The 20601-nt window shown below is 44.7% G+C and overlaps 1 protein-coding gene across 1 annotated transcript in view; it reads right to left on the bottom strand.

Annotated features, from left to right (window-relative positions):
- Window positions 1–206: 206 nt before the first annotated feature.
- PRLHR (prolactin releasing hormone receptor) overlaps window positions 207–20601 on the bottom strand; it is a 98066-nt gene continuing 77671 nt past the window's right edge. The window contains exon 3 of the mRNA XM_072148801.1: window positions 207–1504. Within this exon, the coding sequence (XP_072004902.1) occupies window positions 871–1504 (634 nt within the window). The 3' untranslated portion in view covers window positions 207–870. The remainder of the gene's footprint in view (window positions 1505–20601) is intronic.

Raw genomic sequence — 20601 nt, 5'->3', positions numbered from 1 at the left:
TAGAGTCCCTCAGCCTCATTTGCATACTTTTAGTCTTTATTTTTTTGTAAAAACATGGGCATAAGAAGCTTAGTGATAAGCAGATCCTGCCAGAGGGGGCACGCACCAGTATTTCAGTGTGCTCGGTTTACAGTCTTTCATCCTGGTGGTACATGTCCTTTAAACAGTATAAATATGTGACAAAAATATTGTTCTGACTCAAAAACTTTACAACCAATGATTTTACTTTATTGTTCCCTTTGTAACCTTTTCAGATTCATCTGATTCAAGACAAACATTGTTATTTATACTTGTACATTCATTGACCAGAAATGGAAATACAATTGGTTCTGATATGCAGCTAGAAAAGCAATGACCCGAATGTTTCGGATGAGATAAGACTGTCTAATGAATAATGATCTGTTCACGCAATCATAACAATTCGCTGTACAGCATCTTTTTACATGTTTCCCATCAGCAATGTGTTTACAAGAATGATCAGCCCTTAAGACGTTACTAAAGTCCAGAATCATAAAAATTGATAAAAATAAAAGCAGCCAATACATAACCACTTAGAAGGCAATTTTTTTTTTATCAATGTTATTTTCCTGTGTTCTGAAGAGTCTCTGATGGTGATGACAATGACGGTTCACTACAGTTGAAGCAAATATCATGAATTTAGTTCAGTTTTGTGAAAAATAGTTAAACAAATAATGAATTTGGCGCAAGCCGGGTCTATTTTAAAGTGACGTTGCACTGTCCTATGTTCATTTGGCGCAATGGAAAGTCGCAAAACAGCATTTGTACCACAACTGCGCCAAAACAACAAAGACAAAATCCGCAATGATCAATAGGTTCTCCTTGGTTAGATGATCACAGCTTGGCTAATGTCTACAGCATCACGCTCACCGCCCCGCAGTTGTGGGTTGGGATGATCTTACGCTTAAAGGTAAACATCTTTTTCAGCTCACTGCGGAATCGGTCATGGAGCCAGGCATAGAGGAAAGGGTTGCAGCAAGAGGAACTCATGGCAAACCAATGACAGAAGAGCTGAATGAGAAGGAAATAATGCTTGTTGATGAGATTGATGTCAATGTCCCGGATAATATTGAAAACATGGATAGGAAGCCAACATATTCCAAAGGCTGTTACCACCAACACAATGAGTCTGAATATCTTCCTCTTGCGGACTCTATCGTACTCTGCTTGGCTTTGGGTTGGGTGGCCCGGGACCACTCTGTTCTTCAGCTTTACTGTAATACATATATAGGACAATGAGACTGCAGACAAAGGGAGGATATAGGTGATGATCAGGGTGCTGTAGGCGTAGGCCAGTCTCTCTGTCTCTTTATCGAACCAGAACTCCTCACAGATGGCAAAGCCTTGCTGCTGGAACTCTTTATGATAAGTATGAGCGATAGCAGGTCCAACCAAGGCGAAGGACAGGAGCCAGATGCCTCCCAGGACGTAGACACATGTGGTAACAGATATTCTTCTCTTCAGGGGATGTACAGTTGCATAGTACCTGGGGAGAGGCAGAGAAAAGGACAAATGAGAAGCTCCCTCCTGGCAGTCCGCGGCCACTAAATTAATCAACATTAATTACTTCTTACAGCAATTTTGCAAAGAATCTGCATAGGCGTATTTGTAGCTTTATGCCACTTGGCAGAGAAGTAATTTCATATGTAATTAATGTGTTAATCCAATAAATGTAATAAGTGTTGGAATTAGGAAGGTTCAGCCTTGTGGGTGAAGAAGTCTTAATCCTGTGGATGGATGAGCTATCTTTATGTTAGTCTGGCTATACTATCAGGGGAAATGCAGGAGTTTTCATGGATTCTGTTGGCAACCCATCAAAACTATTGTCCTTGGAGATTTGTGTAACTCTACCCTTATGAGTGGCAGCAGGACTGTGGAATTTGGCTTTATATTCCAGGATTGTCTTTCTAAATGCAATGAATGTATTACTTTCACACTACTATATGTACTGCTGTAGTATCCTACCAGAAGCCTGGTCTAGCTCAGCCATCAGCTAAATTGACTGAGAACTTCCTGGGGGTCAGGAGCATCTTATTGTCCATAACAATGTCCATATACCATACCTACAGAAGATATATTGATTGAGGTGCCATAATGTAAAAAATTATCTTAAAGGGAGCCTGTCATCAGAATTTCACATTTTGACCTTAAGACAGATTCCCATTGGCTTTTTAATAGTAATGACCAATCTTCTTTTAGTTCCATGCAGTTTTAAAAGTATACAAAAGTATATCCGGCTTCCTATCTGCAAAGTGGATCGAGTCATGGGAGCTTCTGTGCACGGCTGAGAGTGCTTGAGGGGCATTCATCATTTTTTGGCGCAGGGTGGGCTAGAAAGAAGCATTCTAGATTTTTCAGTGGGATATAAGTTTGTGGTGCAAGGGATTAATGAATTGATGCACGGACTGAAAGGTTTAGAACTCCCTAGACAGTGAGCTGTTTTAGCTGTGCTATTATTGCGCCACAAAAATTCACAAGTGGTGCCAAAATTTTTCTCCCAAAAATAGAAGTTGAGAGTTTTGGAAAAAGCCAATATTATGGCACCAATACTTCATAAATTGGATTTAGATATTGAAAAATCCCAGTATAACATCTGTGGGGGTCTGATACCCCACACTATCAATCAACAGATAGCTCCATCCACTGTGCAGTGGCCATAGCCAGTTACTGTGTCTCATGTTATGTTAAAGTGGTTAATGTTATCCAATCTCCCTAGTATAGGGGATTGCAATCTGATTGGGAGAATGGACCCCCCACCGTTTATGCAGGGGCGTAACTAAGAGAGGGCAGGCTTCTGAATGGGGCCCCCTTTCCCTTGGGCGCCACACAAACAAAAGTATCGGACCATGGTCTCTCCCATGTGCCTCAACAACTCTATGAAGCAGGGGCTGAGCTTCTTAAAATGCCATGTGGAGACTGTGTATCATCTTATTACTCAGGACAGCTAAGGGAACAGCTTCTGTTCAGCTTTTTGTGGTGATGTGCAGAGAGGGGGAGCCTCTGTCAGCACTCTGCTGGGACTCCTGACACACTGGACCCCATAGCAGCTGAATAGGCTGCTACCAATGTGGGTACGCCCCTGCGTTTATGACAACAGGAGTCCTTCTCTCTAATTGAATGAAGCAAAAGGTTGAGCATGCACCTTGCCACTTCATTCAGTACTATAAGAGCTGTCATACATTGCTGAGCACAGCCCTCAGCTATCTCATGCACTCTTATACTCTGAAGATACCTAGAGCTGTGCTCAACAATTTCCAATGATTCCATAGTATTTAAATTGCGCCAAAAAGTGTTGGAAAAACTAGAAGATCAGGAAAAGTGTCAGGATTAATAATATGTATCCAAATTTAGCGTCAAAAAACCTATTGAGGCTCATTTACTAAGGAATTTGCACCAGTTTTCTGAAAGACTTTGCACATTCTTTTAGGTGCAAACTGCTTGCACAGGTATGTAAGAAGCGTCTGCACCACATTTGTGTCACGTGCAACCCTTTTGTGGCGCAGCTGCACTAGTTATCATGCAACATAAATTAGGGGCGTTCTGAGGCTCAGTCGGACCGTGCACCAGTTTTAACATGTAAAGTCCGATAGTTGGTGTACTGTATCGGAGCACTGCTGGGGGCCCCAGATTCATAAAGAAAGGGCTCCAGAAATCCTGTATCTGGTGCCCCCTGCACACTACACATGCAAACTGCAGTTTGCCCTGTTCTTAGTAAATGTACCCCACTGTGGGGCACCTGTGTCGAAAAAGAAGATCATTTCTGGCGCTGACACATGATAAATAAAGCCACATGGTACAGCAACAAATCCTATGATAAATGTCCCCCCTTGTGTGCTCTGTGTTACAGCGCTATAATTCTCAGAAGTTGTACATAGCAGTAATTCATCCTAAAACTGCCTCAAACTGAGGTGGAAAAGTCTATTTTAAATCCCGTGGGGAAACAACTTGGACAAGAATAAATTTGTTGTTTAGTGCGGTGAAATGTTTGTACCTAATCACTCACTTGCAGGACAGGATGGCTCTTTTATTGTGTGCATTAGGCTTTATAATTCAATAAAAGCAGGCACGGCGGGCAGGATGGAGTTGTTATAAGCTAATAACACCTCGCTTTATTGTCACTCCTGAGGTGATGTCATTATCGATTTAGACACCCACAGAATTCACTCCAAAGAAAATCTCTTCTGAATGTGTCTTGTCCCTGTAAAGGAGACTGCACAAAAAGAAAAGCGGCCACAATAGCCATCATTACGTAGGAGTCTCTCTCTTTTAGTGCATTTCTGAGGGGATTTATTGTATTTTTTAACACATATGGCATCTGTGACATATGGTGATAGAGAGGCAATTCATTCCATTGTCAGCTAAAATTTGGATTAACAAAAATGTTTTTTTATATATTCTTAATACACTTCTACATAATACCTCAATATGAGGATTTCATGGGTGAAGTTTTTCTCGTTAAATAGGTGTGCCCCCTGGAAGGTTTGGGACCCGGGCTACTGCCCAAATTGCCTGTATTAAAATCGAGTGCAGGCAGTCCCCCTGTTACATACAAAGATAGGTTCCTTGGGCTTGTACTTTATATGTAATCAGAACTGTATATTTATATTTTAGCTCCAGACAAAAAATTTTTGCCCCAGTGACAATTGGATTTTCAAAATATTTTGCTGTAATGGGACCAAGGATTATCAATAAAGCTTCATTACAGACACCTTACAGCTTATTATTGCAGCCTGGGATTATAGTAATGTAACCAGAGAGCTTCACCAGAGGTCACAGTGGGCTCCCTCTGTAACCCAGGGGTCGTCTCTAAGTCAGGTGACCTTAAGTAGGGGGCCGTCTGTACTGAGTTTGGGGCTTGGTTCTTCTAACAGGGTGACCCCCATATTATAATCAATCAATTGCATTATACAATTAAGGACAACCCTATCATCATACCATAGTATATAAGGTTGGAAAAAGATGCAAGTCCAACCGTTAAGGATTAAACAAATGTTTTTTCTCTCTAATCCGTGATATTTTTGTTTTTCAGTAAGTCGTCCAGGCCCCTCTTGAACATGTACATAGAGTCCGCCATAACAACCTCCTGCGGCAGAGAGTTCCATAGTCTCACTTCTCTCACAGTAAAGAACCTTTGTCTATGGTTATGGTAGAATCGCCTCTCCTCTAGGTGTAGTGGAAGTCCACTGTCTAGGGTGATGGAAGAACCTCCTCTCCTCTAGTTGTAGTGGATGTCCCCTGTCTATGGTGATGGTAGAGCCGCCTCTCCTCTAGGCGTAGAGGATGTCCCCTGTCTATAGTGATGGAAGAACCTCCTCTCCTCTAGGTGTAGAGGATGTCTCCTGTCTATGGTGATGGTAGAACCACCTCTCCTCTAGGTGTAGAGGATGCCCCCTGTCTATGGTGATGGTAGAACCACCTCTCCTCTAAGTGTAGAGGATGCCCCCTGTCTATGGTGATGGTAGAACCTCCTCTCCTCTAGGTGTAGAGGATGTCCCCTGTCTATGGTGATGGGAGAACCTCCTCTCCTCTAGGTGTAGTGGAAGTCCACTGTCTATGGTGATGGAAGAACCTCCTCTCCTCTAGTTGTAGTGGATGTCCCCTGTCTATGGTGATGGTAGAGCCGCCTCTCCTCTAGGCGTAGAGGATGTCCCCTGTCTATAGTGATGGAAGAACCTCCTCTCCTCTAGGTGTAGAGGATGTCTCCTGTCTATGGTGATGGTAGAACCACCTCTCCTCTAGGTGTAGAGGATGTCCCCTATGGTGATGGTAGAACCACCTCTCCCCTAGGTGTAGAGGATGTCCCCTGTCTATGGTGATGGTAGAACCTCCTCTCCTCTAGGTGTAGAGCATGTCCCCTGTCTATAGTGATGGAAGAACCTCCTCTCCTCTAGTTGTAGTGGATGTTCCCTGTCTATGGTGATGGTAGAACCTCCTATCCTCTAGGTGTAGAGGATGCCCCTGTCTATGGTGATGATAGAACCTCCTCTCCTCTAGGTGTAGAGGATGCCCCCTGTCTATGGTGATGATAGAACCTCCTCTTCTCTAGGTGTAGAGGATGTCTCCTGTCTATGGTGATGATAGAACCTCCGCTCCTCTAGGTGTAGAGGAAGCCCCCTGTCTATGGTGATGGTAGAACCACCTCTCCCCTAGGTGTAGAGGATGTCCCCTGTCTATGGTGATGGTAGAACCTCCTCTGCTCTAGGTGTAGAGGATGTCCCCTGTCTATAGTGATGGAAGAACCTCCTCTCCTCTAGTTGAGGTGGATGTTCCCTGTCTACGGCGATGGTAGAACCTCCTATCCTCTAGGTGTAGAGGATGTCTCCTGTCTATGGTGATGATAGAACCTCCTCTCCTCTAGGTGTAGAGGACGCCCCCTGTCTACGGCGATGGTAGAACCTCCTATCCTCTAGGTGTAGAGGATGCCCCCTGTCTATGGTGATGATAGAACCGCCACTCCTCTAGGTGTAGAGGATGTCTCCTGTCTATGGTGATGATAGAACCACCTCTCCTCTAGGTGTAGAGGATGCCCCCTGTCTATGGTGATGATAGAACCTCCTCTCCTCTAGGTGTAGAGGATGTCTCCTGTCTATGGTGATGATAGAACCTCCTCTCCTCTAGGTGTAGAGGATGTCTCCTGTCTATGGTGATGGAAGAACAACCTCTCCTCTAAGTGTAGAGGATGTCTCCTGTCTATGGTGATGGTAGAACCACCTCTCCTCTAGGTTTAGAGGATGTCCCCTGTCTATGGTGATGGTAGAACCACCTCTCCCCTAGGTGTAGAGGATGTCCCCTGTCTATGGTGATGGTAGAACCTCCTCTCCTCTAGGTGTAGAGGATGTCCCCTGTCTATAGTGATGGAAGAACCTCCTCTCCTCTAGTTGTAGTGGATGTTCCCTGTCTATGGTGATGGTAGAACCTCCTATCCTCTAGGTGTAGAGGATGCCCCTGTCTATGGTGATGATAGAACCTCCTCTCCTCTAGGTGTAGAGGATGCCCCCTGTCTATGGTGATGATAGAACCTCCTCTCCTCTAGGTGTAGAGGATGTCTCCTGTCTATGGTGATGATAGAACCTCCGCTCCTCTAGGTGTAGAGGAAGCCCCCTGTCTATGGTGATGGTAGAACCACCTCTCCCCTAGGTGTAGAGGATGTCCCCTGTCTATGGTGATGGTAGAACCTCCTCTCCTCTAGGTGTAGAGGATGTCTCCTGTCTATGGTGATGGAAGAACAACCTCTCCTCTAAGTGTAGAGGATGTCTCCTGTCTATGGTGATGGTAGAACCACCTCTCCTCTAGGTGTAGAGGATGTCCCCTGTCTATGGTGATGGTAGAACCACCTCTCCCCTAGGTGTAGAGGATGTCCCCTGTCTATGGTGATGGTAGAACCTCCTCTCCTCTAGGTGTAGAGGATGTCCCCTGTCTATAGTGATGGAAGAACCTCCCCCCTCTAGTTGTAGTGGATGTTCCCTGTCTATGGTGATGGTAGAACCTCCTATCCTCTAGGTGTAGAGGATGCCCCTGTCTATGGTGATGATAGAACCTCCTCTCCTCTAGGTGTAGAGGATGCCCCCTGTCTATGGTGATGATAGAACCTCCTCTCCTCTAGGTGTAGAGGATGTCTCCTGTCTATGGTGATGATAGAACCTCCGCTCCTCTAGGTGTAGAGGAAGCCCCCTGTCTATGGTGATGGTAGAACCACCTCTCCCCTAGGTGTAGAGGATGTCCCCTGTCTATGGTGATGGTAGAACCTCCTCTCCTCTAGGTGTAGAGGATGTCCCCTGTCTATAGTGATGGAAGAACCTCCTCTCCTCTAGTTGTAGTGGATGTTCCCTGTCTACGGCGATGGTAGAACCTCCTATCCTCTAGGTGTAGAGGATGTCTCCTGTCTATGGTGATGATAGAACCTCCTCTCCTCTAGGTGTAGAGGAAGCCCCCTGTCTACGGCGATGGTAGAACCTCCTATCCTTTAGGTGTAGAGGATGCCCCCTGTCTATGGTGATGATAGAACCGCCTCTCCTCTAGGTGTAGAGGATGTCTCCTGTCTATGGTGATGGTAGAACCACCTCTCCTCTAGGTGTAGAGGATGTCTCCTGTCTATGGTGATGGTAGAACCACCTCTCCTCTAGGTGTAGAGGATGTCTCCTGTCTATGGTGATGGTAGAACCACCTCTCCTCTAGGTGTAGAGGATGTCTCCTGTCTATGGTGATGGTAGAACCTCCTCTCCTCTAGGTGTAGGGATGTCTCCTGTCTATGGTGATGGTAGAACAACCTCTCCTCTAAGTGTAGAGGATGTCCCCTGTCTATAGTGATGGAAGAACCTCCTCTCCTCTAGTTGTAGTGGATGTTCCCTGTCTACGGCGATGGTAGAACCTCCTATCCTCTAGGTGTAGAGGATGCCCCTGTCTATGGTGATGATAGAACCTCCTCTCCTCTAGGTGTAGAGGAAGCCCCCTGTCTATGGCAATGGTAGAACCTCCTATCCTCTAGGTGTAGAGGATGCCCCCTGTCTATGGTGATGATAGAACCGCCTCTCCTCTAGGTGTAGAGGATGCCCCCTGTCTACGGCGATGGTAGAACCTCCTATCCTCTAGGTGTAGAGGATGCCCCCTGTCTATGGTGATGATAGAACCGCCTCTCCTCTAGGTGTAGAGGATGTCTCCTGTCTATGGTGTTGATAGAACCACCTCTCCTCTAGGTGTAGAGGATGTCTCCTGTCTATGGTGATGGTAGAACCGCTTCTCCTCTAGGTGTAGAGGATGCCCCCTGTCTATGGTGATGATAGAACCGCCTCTCCTCTAGGTGTAGAGGATGCTCCCTGTCTATGGTGATGGTAGAACCGCTTCTCCTCTAGGTGTAGAGTATGTCCCCTGTCTATGGCGATGGTACAACCACCTCTCCTCTAGGTGTAGAGGAAGTCTCCTGTCTATGGTGATGGTAGAACCACCTCTCCTCTAGGTGTAGAGGATGTCTCCTGTCTATGGTGATGGTAGAACCTCCTCTCCTCTAGGTGTAGGGATGTCTCCTGTCTATGGTGATGGTAGAACAACCTCTCCTCTAAGTGTAGAGGATGTCCCCTGTCTATGGTGATGGTAGAACCACCTCTCCTCTAGGCGTAGAGGATACCCCCTTGTCCTGGTCACAAAAAGATCTTTGGAGGGATCCTTGTACTGCCCGTTCTGGTATTTGTACATTGTAATGAGGGCTCCCCTCAGCCGTCTTTTTTTCTAATCTGAATAACCCCAAATTTTGATCCTGTCCACTTTGTTGAATTTATAGAAGGTCTATCACATTAATTTCAATGTGAATTACATTTGATACAAAATGTACAGTTTAGTGAACTTCTATAAATTAAATAATGTATGCAGGTCCCTCCAAGATGGTTGGTGGGGAATTAATGGGTTGGGGCTGGGGCCCTGTATCAATATTATATCCTCTATAAGTCTGCCTATTACTTCAAACATATGGTACTAGAATCAAGCTTCAGGGCCTTTGGAGGACCACGAAAGGTCCTGAAATCACTCTTGTATACATGTGTATTGATAGCAGGAGTATGAGGATTTCATGGGTGAAGGTTTTTCTCGTGAAATTGGTGTGCCCCCTGGAAGGTTTGGGACCTGGGCTACCACTCAAATTGCCTATATTAAAATCGAGTGCAGGCAGTCCCCCTGTTACATACAAAGATAGGTTCCTTGGGCTTGTACTTTATATGTAATCAGAACTGTATATTTATATTTTAGCTCCAGACAAAAATTTTTTGCCCCAGTGACAATTGGATTTTCAAAATATTTTGCTGTAATGGGACAAAGGATTATCAATAAAGCTTCATTACAGACACCTTACAGCTGATTATTGCAGCCTGGGATTATAGTAACATCCAGAGAGCTTCACCAGAGGTCACAGTGGACAGAGGGCTTCCTCTGTAACTAGGGGTCGTGTCTAAGTCAGGTGACCTTAAGTAGGGGGCCGTCTGTACTGAGTTTGGGGCTTGGTTCTTCTAACAGAGTGACCCCCACATTAGCAGGTGGGGAAATCCTGATGCTTACTTGATAAATTGTCTTGCTACTATTAGTAAAAGTTGTAACATTAAAATGGAAGCATAGAATTGGTCTTGTGTCCTGGAAAACACAAGTAGACGATGGGACCAAAAAATAGAAAGAGTTTGGTATGACTGTTAGACTGTGTTGCTAGAATAGAAATGTTTTTTCATCTGATGTAAAAACCAAAACTGTGTGGAAAATTTCCATCACCGTAACATAATACACTGTGTGGAAAGTACTGGGTGAATAATTATATTTTCCAGTCACATAAAATGGGTTCTAGGAAAAGTTATGAGCACATCATTTTAGTAACCAGGCTACTAAAAGCTCTACTACATTACACAACACAACTGAAAGTGCATACGAACATTACTGTGTAGGACTTATATGGATCCATACTTTGTCAGTGGCCCCTTATACACACTGTTCACTAAGGAGCCACCTAAGGAGTCATGCACATAACTGCCTGTTCACATAGGCCGCAAACACCCTGCTCTGCTGAGCCCGCCCATGTCAATTGAAAAAGACTGGTCACGCTACAACCCTGGCAGAAATAGGACTTGGTCTATAATTTGTTTCGCATCAGGTGGCACATTGACTGTGCAGAGAGACACGGTGCATGCACCACGCCTCACTGTATCGTGAGTGTGCCCAATTTGGTGTGATCACACTTTGCCTTCAACATAGCTTCAATACTTTTAGGTAGACTTATACATAGTTTTTAACGGATCTCTGCAGGGAGGTTGTTCCAAACATCTTGGAGAATTAACCACAGATCTAAGTGGATGTAAACTTTCTCAAAAGTTCTGTCTCTTCATGTAATCCCAGGCGGACTCAATGAGGATGAAAAAATTAAAGTGGCTTCCAAGACTTCTTGTTATTCCTTAGGCCTCATGACCATGTACAGAGGCTTTGATCTGACTACACCAACTGAGGCTAACTCAAGGCCCCCATACAGGTCTATTACACTTGTTCAAGGGGTGGTGAGTGAGATTGCTAGCATTCATCCTCCCCTCCTCCTCATTCATCACCTCCCACCCTCTCTTTATTGCTCGCTACCCCCTATCTATGTCACCTCACCGCCACAAGCAATTCTCAAAACGTGAAACATACACAGTAAGAGTGGGGACAGAGGAACATGTCGTCACTGTCTGGGTGACATGTCTGCGTGACGGGTAGATGGTGCTGGCTGTGCTAGAGATAGAACTGCGGTTAGCTGACGCAGGCAGGGGGGAATCAACAGGGGAGAGGTGGAGGCAGGGTGATTGAGGAGGAGGAGAAGATAAATCGAGGAGATGGGAATTTAAGTAACTGACCTTCCCCATCACTCACTGGACTGTGCTGGCAGGGAGCCAGGTAAAGTGTAACACACTTTTACAAAGTACGTAAATTATTCAAAATGTAGAAAAAGGCATTTTTAAACTCATCATTGCATAGGCTATTAGAACCTGTCATCAGCTAAAAATGAAATTCGTGATGACAGTTTCCCTTTAGCACTTTTATTAGTGGAACATTGTTACCCCACAAGGCTGCACTGCTCAACAGATTTAAATGTCACATTCCGGTTACTACCAGAGACGGTGTCACAACCTTCCTTTATTGCTACAATACACTGCAGCAGAAGAAGTGACCCCTCGGCCAAGTATTACTAACGAACAGGCCGGAACTGTCTAATGAAACCTTTAATATGAGCCAAAAAAGAATCAATAGGATTCTCTGAAACATTCTTGGCTCATCAAGTTATCGACAGTGGTATTTACTGTATCCAGGAAAACTAATCCTGGCCCCGAGAGGAAGATCCGTGTTCTTCATTAATTAGAGAGAAGCATATGTGATGTGATGGGAGCACGAGACACTAATTGCCTTGCAATGGATGTTCCCTTTATTACTTGTTAGAGGAGGCTGGTGGGAATTACTCTTGAGACTCCTTCTGTCCTCTAAGCTGAATGTCTTCACTGGTTACCAGAGAAATGGACCACTTTCTATTATGTTTACATGCGTTGATTTGCTCTATGTGTTTTTTTTAATGTGACATGTTGGCGCTTGAAATATATTTCAGCTTAAAACCTAATGGTGTTCCATATGTTAAAATATCTATCTGTCCCGTCACGAAGCAGCACAACTCCTGTTCCAGCCTAGGCTGATGTAGTGACCTATACACAGGTTTGGAAGCTTTGTTACTGGTATATGTAACCACTAGTTCAGAACATTACCAATGTAATATGCTCTACTTACAAAATGTCTTCTCTGACTTTTTAGCCCTCCTGCATATAATAATTTTTTCCTCAGATTTTTTTTTTTTTGCGTCTGTCGCACACCTCCATGTATTGCTATGGGCTCGTGCTCACTGCAAAACGCTGGGGTTACCGGGGTGGGACACGGAGAATGTATTTATTATTTTTTAGGGTGGACATATAAAGTGCCTTTATCTTATTCAATGCTTTTTTAATATAATGTTTTTTACAATAAAAAAAATGTTTTAGGATTTTATTTTTTATCTTTCAGCATACAAAGCCAGTGGTGACCACGAGCTGGAGGGTCATTATGTTGTGAGGCTACTAAGTATGTTTTTTACAGTATTCAAAAAATAACTTTTGTTTTGTTTCTTTTTCGTTCTGTCCAGCTAGGGAAATTGAATCAGCAGGAATGTATCATGTATTATTCCCCGATTCTGACATTGCCTAATCAGAAAATTATTCTGGTTGCAATAGCTTGTGACCGGTACTGGTAATAGGAGCCCCACTTTGTTACAGAGTAATTAAAGAGGGAGATTGCTATAGACTGGAACATCTAAGGGGTTCAAACTATTTGAGAGGGACAGTAAATAATAACTTGGGCATTAGGATACTTAGATCTGAAATGCGTCAATCCAAATAAGCTCTCTAAAAACACTATATGGTGTTTGTAAGGGAGTTTACCTTTCTACACCACCACAATCTACTTACTCACCTGCTGCAATCTAATCTCTTTTTCTCCTTTGGCCACTCACTAGTGAATCCATACACAATGATTATTTAACACTGAATCAGAATGTAACCTTAATATATAGGTTTACTTCAGTGTCCCCTGCTGTGTAACTCTGCTAGATCAGTTACTATCATTACTACGTTATTGGGTAGCATTGTTACATTAGTGGTTACACTAGTCCTGCTAAACTTGCAGCCTCAATTCTGCTATAACTCTGGTTTACCATAGGACCAACCCTCACTACATCTCTGGTCCTCCCCTGTTACACCAATGGCGCAGCTCTTCAGTATGGCATAGCCATAACTCATTGCGGTATATTCACAGTTTTACTTAATTGCTGCACTTCCACTGCTCTGCTGAGGCACTTTATCCATTAGAGTGTTGCATAGCCTGAATGTTCAGCAGCTATACATATACAATGTATTTAGCTTACATGACAATGGATCCACTTCTCAGGTGAGAGCAGAAGTAGCTATGTGCAGAAAAAAATGAATATCTTGGAGGTTCTGAGTACAAGAGACACAAGGTATATTATAAATGTGTAGTACTTCTTATCTATATAATGATACATTTTAGGAAACCGCTACATTTATTATGCAGAAAACTAAGGGGGGTATTTGTTAAGAGCAAGACTGTTCTAGTTGTGAGTGGTAACCACTCAGTTTCCCGCATTAGTTTATAAAATCAAAACTGAGCTCTGATTGGTTACCATGAGCATCTAGAAAAAATTTGCTCTCAGACACTTTTGATTAAAGAGACCTTTAATTGAATACAGATAGTTTTAGAGTGGTTAAATATAACCAAGCTGGTTATCAGGAACTTGTCAAGATTGTGTTATTTTGAAGGGCTGAAAATAGTGCAGGTATCTAATCTCTAGGCTCGGAGAGAGCCAGCAGTACTGTGACCTGTCATCAAATCTTCATCTGAGAAGGATAAAATTAGATTAGATCTGAGAATCTGCCAAGGTTTGACAATAATTAAAAAAGCTAAATTTCAATCTTTGAATGTTATATAGCTCCTAAGTAAGATATGGAACACTCTTCTCCTGCCTAAATCTCTTCTCATTTTATCTTCTTATTATTAGACTGTGAACCTGCTTTCACACAAAACTTTTGCATCACATTCTGATATTTATGGCTTCTCCTCATGGTCAGGACAAGGGGTCGGCTGCCATAGGCGACGACCTAGGGCGGAACCTCTGCACTGGTCTTGGATGGTGCAAATCGGGAAAAAAAGTAGTTGGTACAGTTTTGAAAAATGTCAGCACCCCTTGTTTCAATGTAAAGAAACACTGAGAGTCCATGATAGGTGCCAGACAGCGCTATGGCCCGCTGTGCTCATCCCTGCTCTGTGAGTTCTGTGAGTCCACTCCATTACATATAGATTACCAGCTGTTGCTTCTTCCCTAAATAGTTCATGCATAATTTGGAGGTGCTTTGGGTCATTGTCCTGTTGTAGGATGAAATTGGCTCCAATCCACAGGGTATGACAGGGTATGGCCTGGTGTTGCAAAACGGAATGATAGTTTTTCTTATAATTCCCTTTCACATTGTACAAATCTCCCTTTTTACCATCACTAAAGCAACCCCAGACCATCACATGACCTCTACCATTCTTGACAGATGGCTACAGGCATCTTCCAGACTGTCTCTCTGTGTGTCTGTCTGTTTCCGACTGTCTCTGGTTCTGTCTTTGTTTCCAACTGTCTCTGTCTGTCTCTGACTGTCTCTGTCTCCTACTGTCTCTGTCTCTGGTTTTCTTTGTTTGTCCCTGTCTCTGACTGTGGCTGTCTCTGTATTTGTCTCTGACTGTCTCAGACTGTCTTTGTCTTTGACTATCACTTTGTCTATGAGGAGATTTATCAGAAGTGTCTGAGAGCAGAACTGCTCTAGTTGCCCATAACAACCAATCAGAGCTCAAGTTTTATTTTCCCAAAACTGTATGTAAAATTACAGCTGATCTCTGATTGGTTTCCATGAGCAACTGGAGCAGTTTTACCTCAGACAAATCTCCCCCTAAGCGTCTTATACTTTTTGCCTATTGTAACCAATCAAAGCTCAGAGCTCTTATTAATGATGTGGCAGAGCAGCAACCAATCACGGCTCAGCTTTTAACTGCCACAGGCGAAGCAAGAGACAATGGCTCCTGTATATGGTGGTTAATAAGTGTATTCTGGAAAGCGCTGGGTGAAAATTTCAGCTAAAAACTTTAGCAGACTTTAGCAGACATACATACATACACACTCAGCTTTATATATATCTGTGTAAATGCCTGTGATATACATATACTGTATAGGTGTGTGTATGTCTGTATTAGACATATATGTGTTGTGATTTCTATAGTCTATAAATCTGTGTTGCATTATTACAAAGCAGAGCTATTCTCAGTAAAGCAGCATTATGCTAAGTTCACACTTATACTGGTGTCTGTTAGTCTATTCTGTTATTGAACAGAATAATGGACACCTTAAAAACAAATAGAGCTATGCACATATTAGGTCTTATTTACTAAGGATCCCGCGGCCGCATTTATGTTAGTTTTCCCAACTTTTCTGGGATCACACCGGAGATTGTGCGGCACACGATCGTTTTGTGTCACAATCGCGCCGGCTTTCATGCAAAAGAAATATGGGGCCAGCCATCGGCCGATTCAACGGATTTGGACTACTCGCAGGATTTAGCTTTTAAATTTGTGTGGCTAGTCATGCACATATGTACACCAGGAAGAAGAAGGTGAACTCCGGCGAACCTGATCGGGGAAGCGACACATGCAGAAATCGGGTACACAATCTTCTTGAATCGCGGCAGAGTTCATCCTTGTCGGACAGTTCAGATCGGGGATTGCACAGGGACCAGGTAAGTAAATGTGCCCCAGTGTGTTACTCGCTCTTTTCTTTCCAAAGTTCTGGAATTTCTGTCCTGAAAATGTTTGACAAATGTCTTTCTCACCTGTGGTGAAGTGGGCCAGAAACTGGTTATACTGGTCTCTTGATACCTGTTGTCCTACTTTCTCTATTGTGCGTATTGCTGTGTACTCTGACCCTAGCTTTATTATTGACTATTCTTTGCTTTACGTTTCTGTACCTCAACACCATCTTGTTTTTGACTCAATTTTGTTCTGTGCACATACCCAAAGTAGGCATTGTCGTCCAGGTGCCTTCTGTGATTAAGCAAGGGCCGGGTGAGTAGGCAGGGACAGATGTTCTGGGTAAGCTTAGGGCCTGCACCTTTGCCAGTAGCCTCAAAAATAGACTTCTCTGCTTACTTATATAGGTAGGACTAGCACTAAATGGCTTTTCTAGGAGTGATTACTTATTGATACAGACTCTATTTATTACCTGGTGGCAAAAATATTAGTCCTTATTAGTATCAGAGTTCATATAAGGATTCAAATGCAGTGTTGAGTGTTCCTTTTTAGCTCAAAGTAGATCTCAGATCGGTAAGTCATACATCTAGCTTCCATTAGTTATTCAGAGACTTTCTAATAGGAAACGTTTCTGCTTTTGTTATAATAAGTGCTTTTAACTGTAATAAATGTCAATTTAGAAAAGTTATGCTGATAATATGTGCTTGAATTGCTTGACATGTGAATATTCATTTCAACCCAGTGCAAACCCTCAATGTGATCCTCAAGAGTTCTCCTCAATGACTAGGTTGAATTCCTATGAGTGGCAGGAAGAGATGTGACAGAGGTTAATGAGAAGATTCAAGCTCGTTGACCTTACTTTTTAAAAAATCCTTGTCTTACTCCTCATTAGCCAGTCTAGTACCATGTACGGGGCAATGTCATGTCAGCACATTTCAAGTCCACTTTGAAGTCTAATGAAAGGAGTGGACTGACTGACTTTGTGATGTGAGCAGAAAGTAGATTGGATTTATCAAATCAAACACCTCTGCAGAATCGATAAGACACTTACATGGAAGCTGCTAAAAGTTCAGCCATCTGTCCTCTGTTTGGGTATACCGCACTATTTGAAGAACAAACTTGATAGACAGCGAATACATGTTGGCATGTCATGCCTACAAAGATGCTTTTTTGTTATGAGATGATGAGTGTCATGGTGATAACTGTGATAACAGTTATTACTAACATTTTATACCTGTACGATACACAACTTAGTAATACATTAATTTCTAATATGCACACACAAAGTAATAATTGCTGTACAACAATACCATAATGAATACATAATTACTAGAGATGAGCGAACATACTCGTCCGAGCTTGATGCTCGATCGAGCATTAGCGTACTCGAAACTGCTCGTTGCTCGGACGAATACTTTGCCCGCTCGAGAAAATGGCATCTCCCGCCGTTTTGCTTTTTGGCGGCCAGAAACAGAGCCAATCACAAGCCAAGAAACTCTGCACTCCACCCAGCATGACGTGATACCCTTACACGCCGACAGCAGTGGTTGGCTGGCCAGATCAGGTGACCCTGGAATAGACTAGCCGCTGCCCGCGCTGCTCGGATCATTCTGTGTCTGGATGCCGCTAGGGAGAGAGCTGCTGCTGGTCAGGGAAAGCGTTAGGGTGTTCTATTAGAATAGTGTTAGGCCCTTCTTAGGGCTACAATAACGTTATACTTTTTTTTTTTTAATTTGCTTGTGGCTGGGCTTGCTGGCACTAGTAGTGCAGCTAGTACCATATTGTGAGGAATTTGCAGGGGGACTTGCTACCGTTGTGTTTAGCTCTTAGTGACACGCATATCCACCTCAAACACCAAAGTGGGACAATTTATTAGGGGTTTGATTAGAATTAGGCAGAGTCTGCTGATTTATTTTTTTTTTTACCTTTATTTCATTTTATAGCTCAAACTCATCTTGCAAAGCAGTGTGCTCTCATTGTAGGCTACAAAATAGCCATAGGAGAACCCCAACGGCTTACTTAGGCCTACAATAGCGTTATATTTTCCTTTTTTTTGTTTGCTTGTGACTGGGCTTGCTGGCACTAGTAGTGCAGCTAGTACCATACTGTGAGGAATTTGCTGGGAGACCTGCGACCATTGTGTTTAGCTCTTAGTGACATGCATATCCACCTCAAACACCGAAGTGGGACAATTTATTAGGGGTTTGATTAGAATTAGGCAGAGTCTGCTGATTTATTTATTTTTTTTTTACCTTTATTTCATTTTATAGCTCAAACTCCTCTTGCAAAGAACAAAATCCAGTTGTGTGCTGTCAGTGTAGGTTAGAAACTAGCCATAGCAATAGGATAGCATCGTTTTGTTAAAAAAAATAAAAAAATAAAAAAAAATAAACACAAAATTTTTTTTTTTTCAAGTTTACACTTTAATTTGGAAAATGTTTAACCCGAGGGTTAGGGGTAGAGGACGAGGGCATGGACGTGGGCGTCCAACTACTGCAGGGGTCAGAGGCCGTGGTCCTGGGCGGGGTGAGACACCACCTGCTGATGGGGGAGCAGGGGAACGCCGCAGAGGTACACTCCCTAGGTTCATCATGTCTCAAGTTACTGGGACTCGTGGTAGAGCACTGTTGAGGCCAGAACAGTGCGAACAGGTGATGTCGTGGATTGCGGACAATGCTTCTAGCCATTTGTCCACCAGTCAGTCTACCACGCAGTCCACCCATGTCACCGAAATCGGCACTCCTCCAGCTCCTCCACCTCAGCCTCCTTCCCCCCAGTCTGCCCCCTCCCACCAAAATTTGGCATTTGAACTGGCATACTCTGAGGAACTGTTTTCTGGACCCTTCCCACAGTCACAAACCACTTGTCCTGCTGCTGCTGAGCTATTTTCCGATGCCCAGGTTTTCCACCAGTCGCAGTCTGTGGGTGATGATGACATTATTCACGTAGTGGAAGAAGTGTGTAAAGAGGAGTCGGACGATGAGGAGACACAGTTGTCAGACAGTGGTGAAGTTGTTGTCAGGGCAGGAAGTCCGAGGGGGGAGCAGACTGAGGGATCGGAGGATGATGAGGTGACAGACCCAAGCTGGGTTGATAGGCCAGGTGAACACAGTGCTTCTGAGACGGAGGCGAGTCCTATAGCAGAACAGGTTGGAAGAGGCAGTGGTGGGGCCAGACGGAGAGGCAGGGCCAGAGCTGGTGCATCAGCGCCAAATGTTGCCCGTAGTCAAGCTCCCGTGGCGAGGGCTAGATTTTCAGAAGTCTGGAGGTTCTTTAAGGAAACACCGGATGACCGAAGGAATGTGGTGTGCAACCTTTGCCAAACCAGGATCAGCAGGGGTTCCACCACTACTAGCTTAACTACCACCAGTATGCGCAGGCATCTGAATGCTAAACACCCCACTCAATGGCACCAAGCCCGTTCACCTCCGGCCGGGCACACCACTGCTCCTTCCCCTGTGTCATCTGCTAGTCAGCCCCCTGCCCAGGACCCTGGCCCAAACACCTCCCGTGCGAAAACCCCATCTTCGCCTCCACGATCCTCCACAGCATCCACCAGCGTTCAGCTCTCCATACCCCAGACGCTGGAGCGCAAAAGGAGGTATAGCGCAACCCACCCACACGCCCAAGCCCTCAACGTCCACATCTCCAAGTTGCTTAGCCTGGAGATGCTGCCCTATAGGCTGGTAGAGACCGAGGCCTTTCGAAACCTCATGGCGGCGGCCGCCCCTCGGTATTCGGTCCCCAGCCGCCACTACTTTTCCCGATGTGCCGTCCCAGCCCTGCACAAGCACGTGTCAGAGAACATCCTCCGTGCCCTGACCAACGCCGTTTCTGACAAGGTCCACCTGACCACGGACACGTGGACGAGTGCTGCCGGGCAGGGCTACTATATATCGCTGACGGCACATTGGGTTAACTTGGTGGAGGCTGGGACCGAGTCTGACCCTGGGGCTGGTCATATACTGCCGACGCCGAGGACTGCGGGGCCTACCTAGGTCCAGGTCTCACAGGCCTACTATGCCTCCTCCTCCTCCCACCCCTCCTCCACCTCCTCCTCTGAATTACCATCCGTGGGCATGGCGCCATCAGTCGGTAGCTCTAGGCACAGCAGCAGTGCCATCGCTAAGCGACAGCAGGCGGTGCTCAAACTGCTGAGCCTAGGCGATAAAAGGCACACCGCCCAAGAGTTATTACAGGGCATCACGGCGCAGACTGATCTGTGGCTGGCACCGCTGAAACTGAAGCCAGGCATGGTTGTGTGTGACAACGGCCGTAACCTGGTGGCAGCTCTGCAACTCAGCAGACTGACACATGTGCCATGCCTGGAGTCAACACAGATGGTCAGTGGTGATGCCGCCATCATCAGCCTCACCATCCCGCTGCTTGGCCTGTTGAAAAACTCTCTGGTCAGCATGAAGTCGGAAGCTTTGCGCTTGTCACAAGAGACGGGGGAAGAAGATTCCCTTGTTGATAGCCAAAGCACCCTTAGGTCTGTTTCTCAGCGCATATCGGAGGAGGTGGAGGACGATGAGGAGGAGAATGTTGGCGAGACAGAAGAGGGGACCATTGTTCAGTCCTTCACTGTTCAGCATGTATGGGCAGAAGAAGAGGAGTTGGAGGAGTTGGAGGAGGAGGAAATGGACAGTCAGGCCAGTGAGGGGAGTGAATTCTTGCGCGTTGGGACTCTGGCGCATATGGCAGATTTCATGCTAA

This window comes from Engystomops pustulosus, chromosome 4 (assembly GCF_040894005.1).
Source record: "Engystomops pustulosus chromosome 4, aEngPut4.maternal, whole genome shotgun sequence".
In the NCBI taxonomy this organism is placed as follows: domain Eukaryota; kingdom Metazoa; phylum Chordata; class Amphibia; order Anura; family Leptodactylidae; genus Engystomops; species Engystomops pustulosus.
Note: the sequence above shows the minus strand (reverse complement) of the source record. Positions and strands in the feature narration are given on the sequence as shown.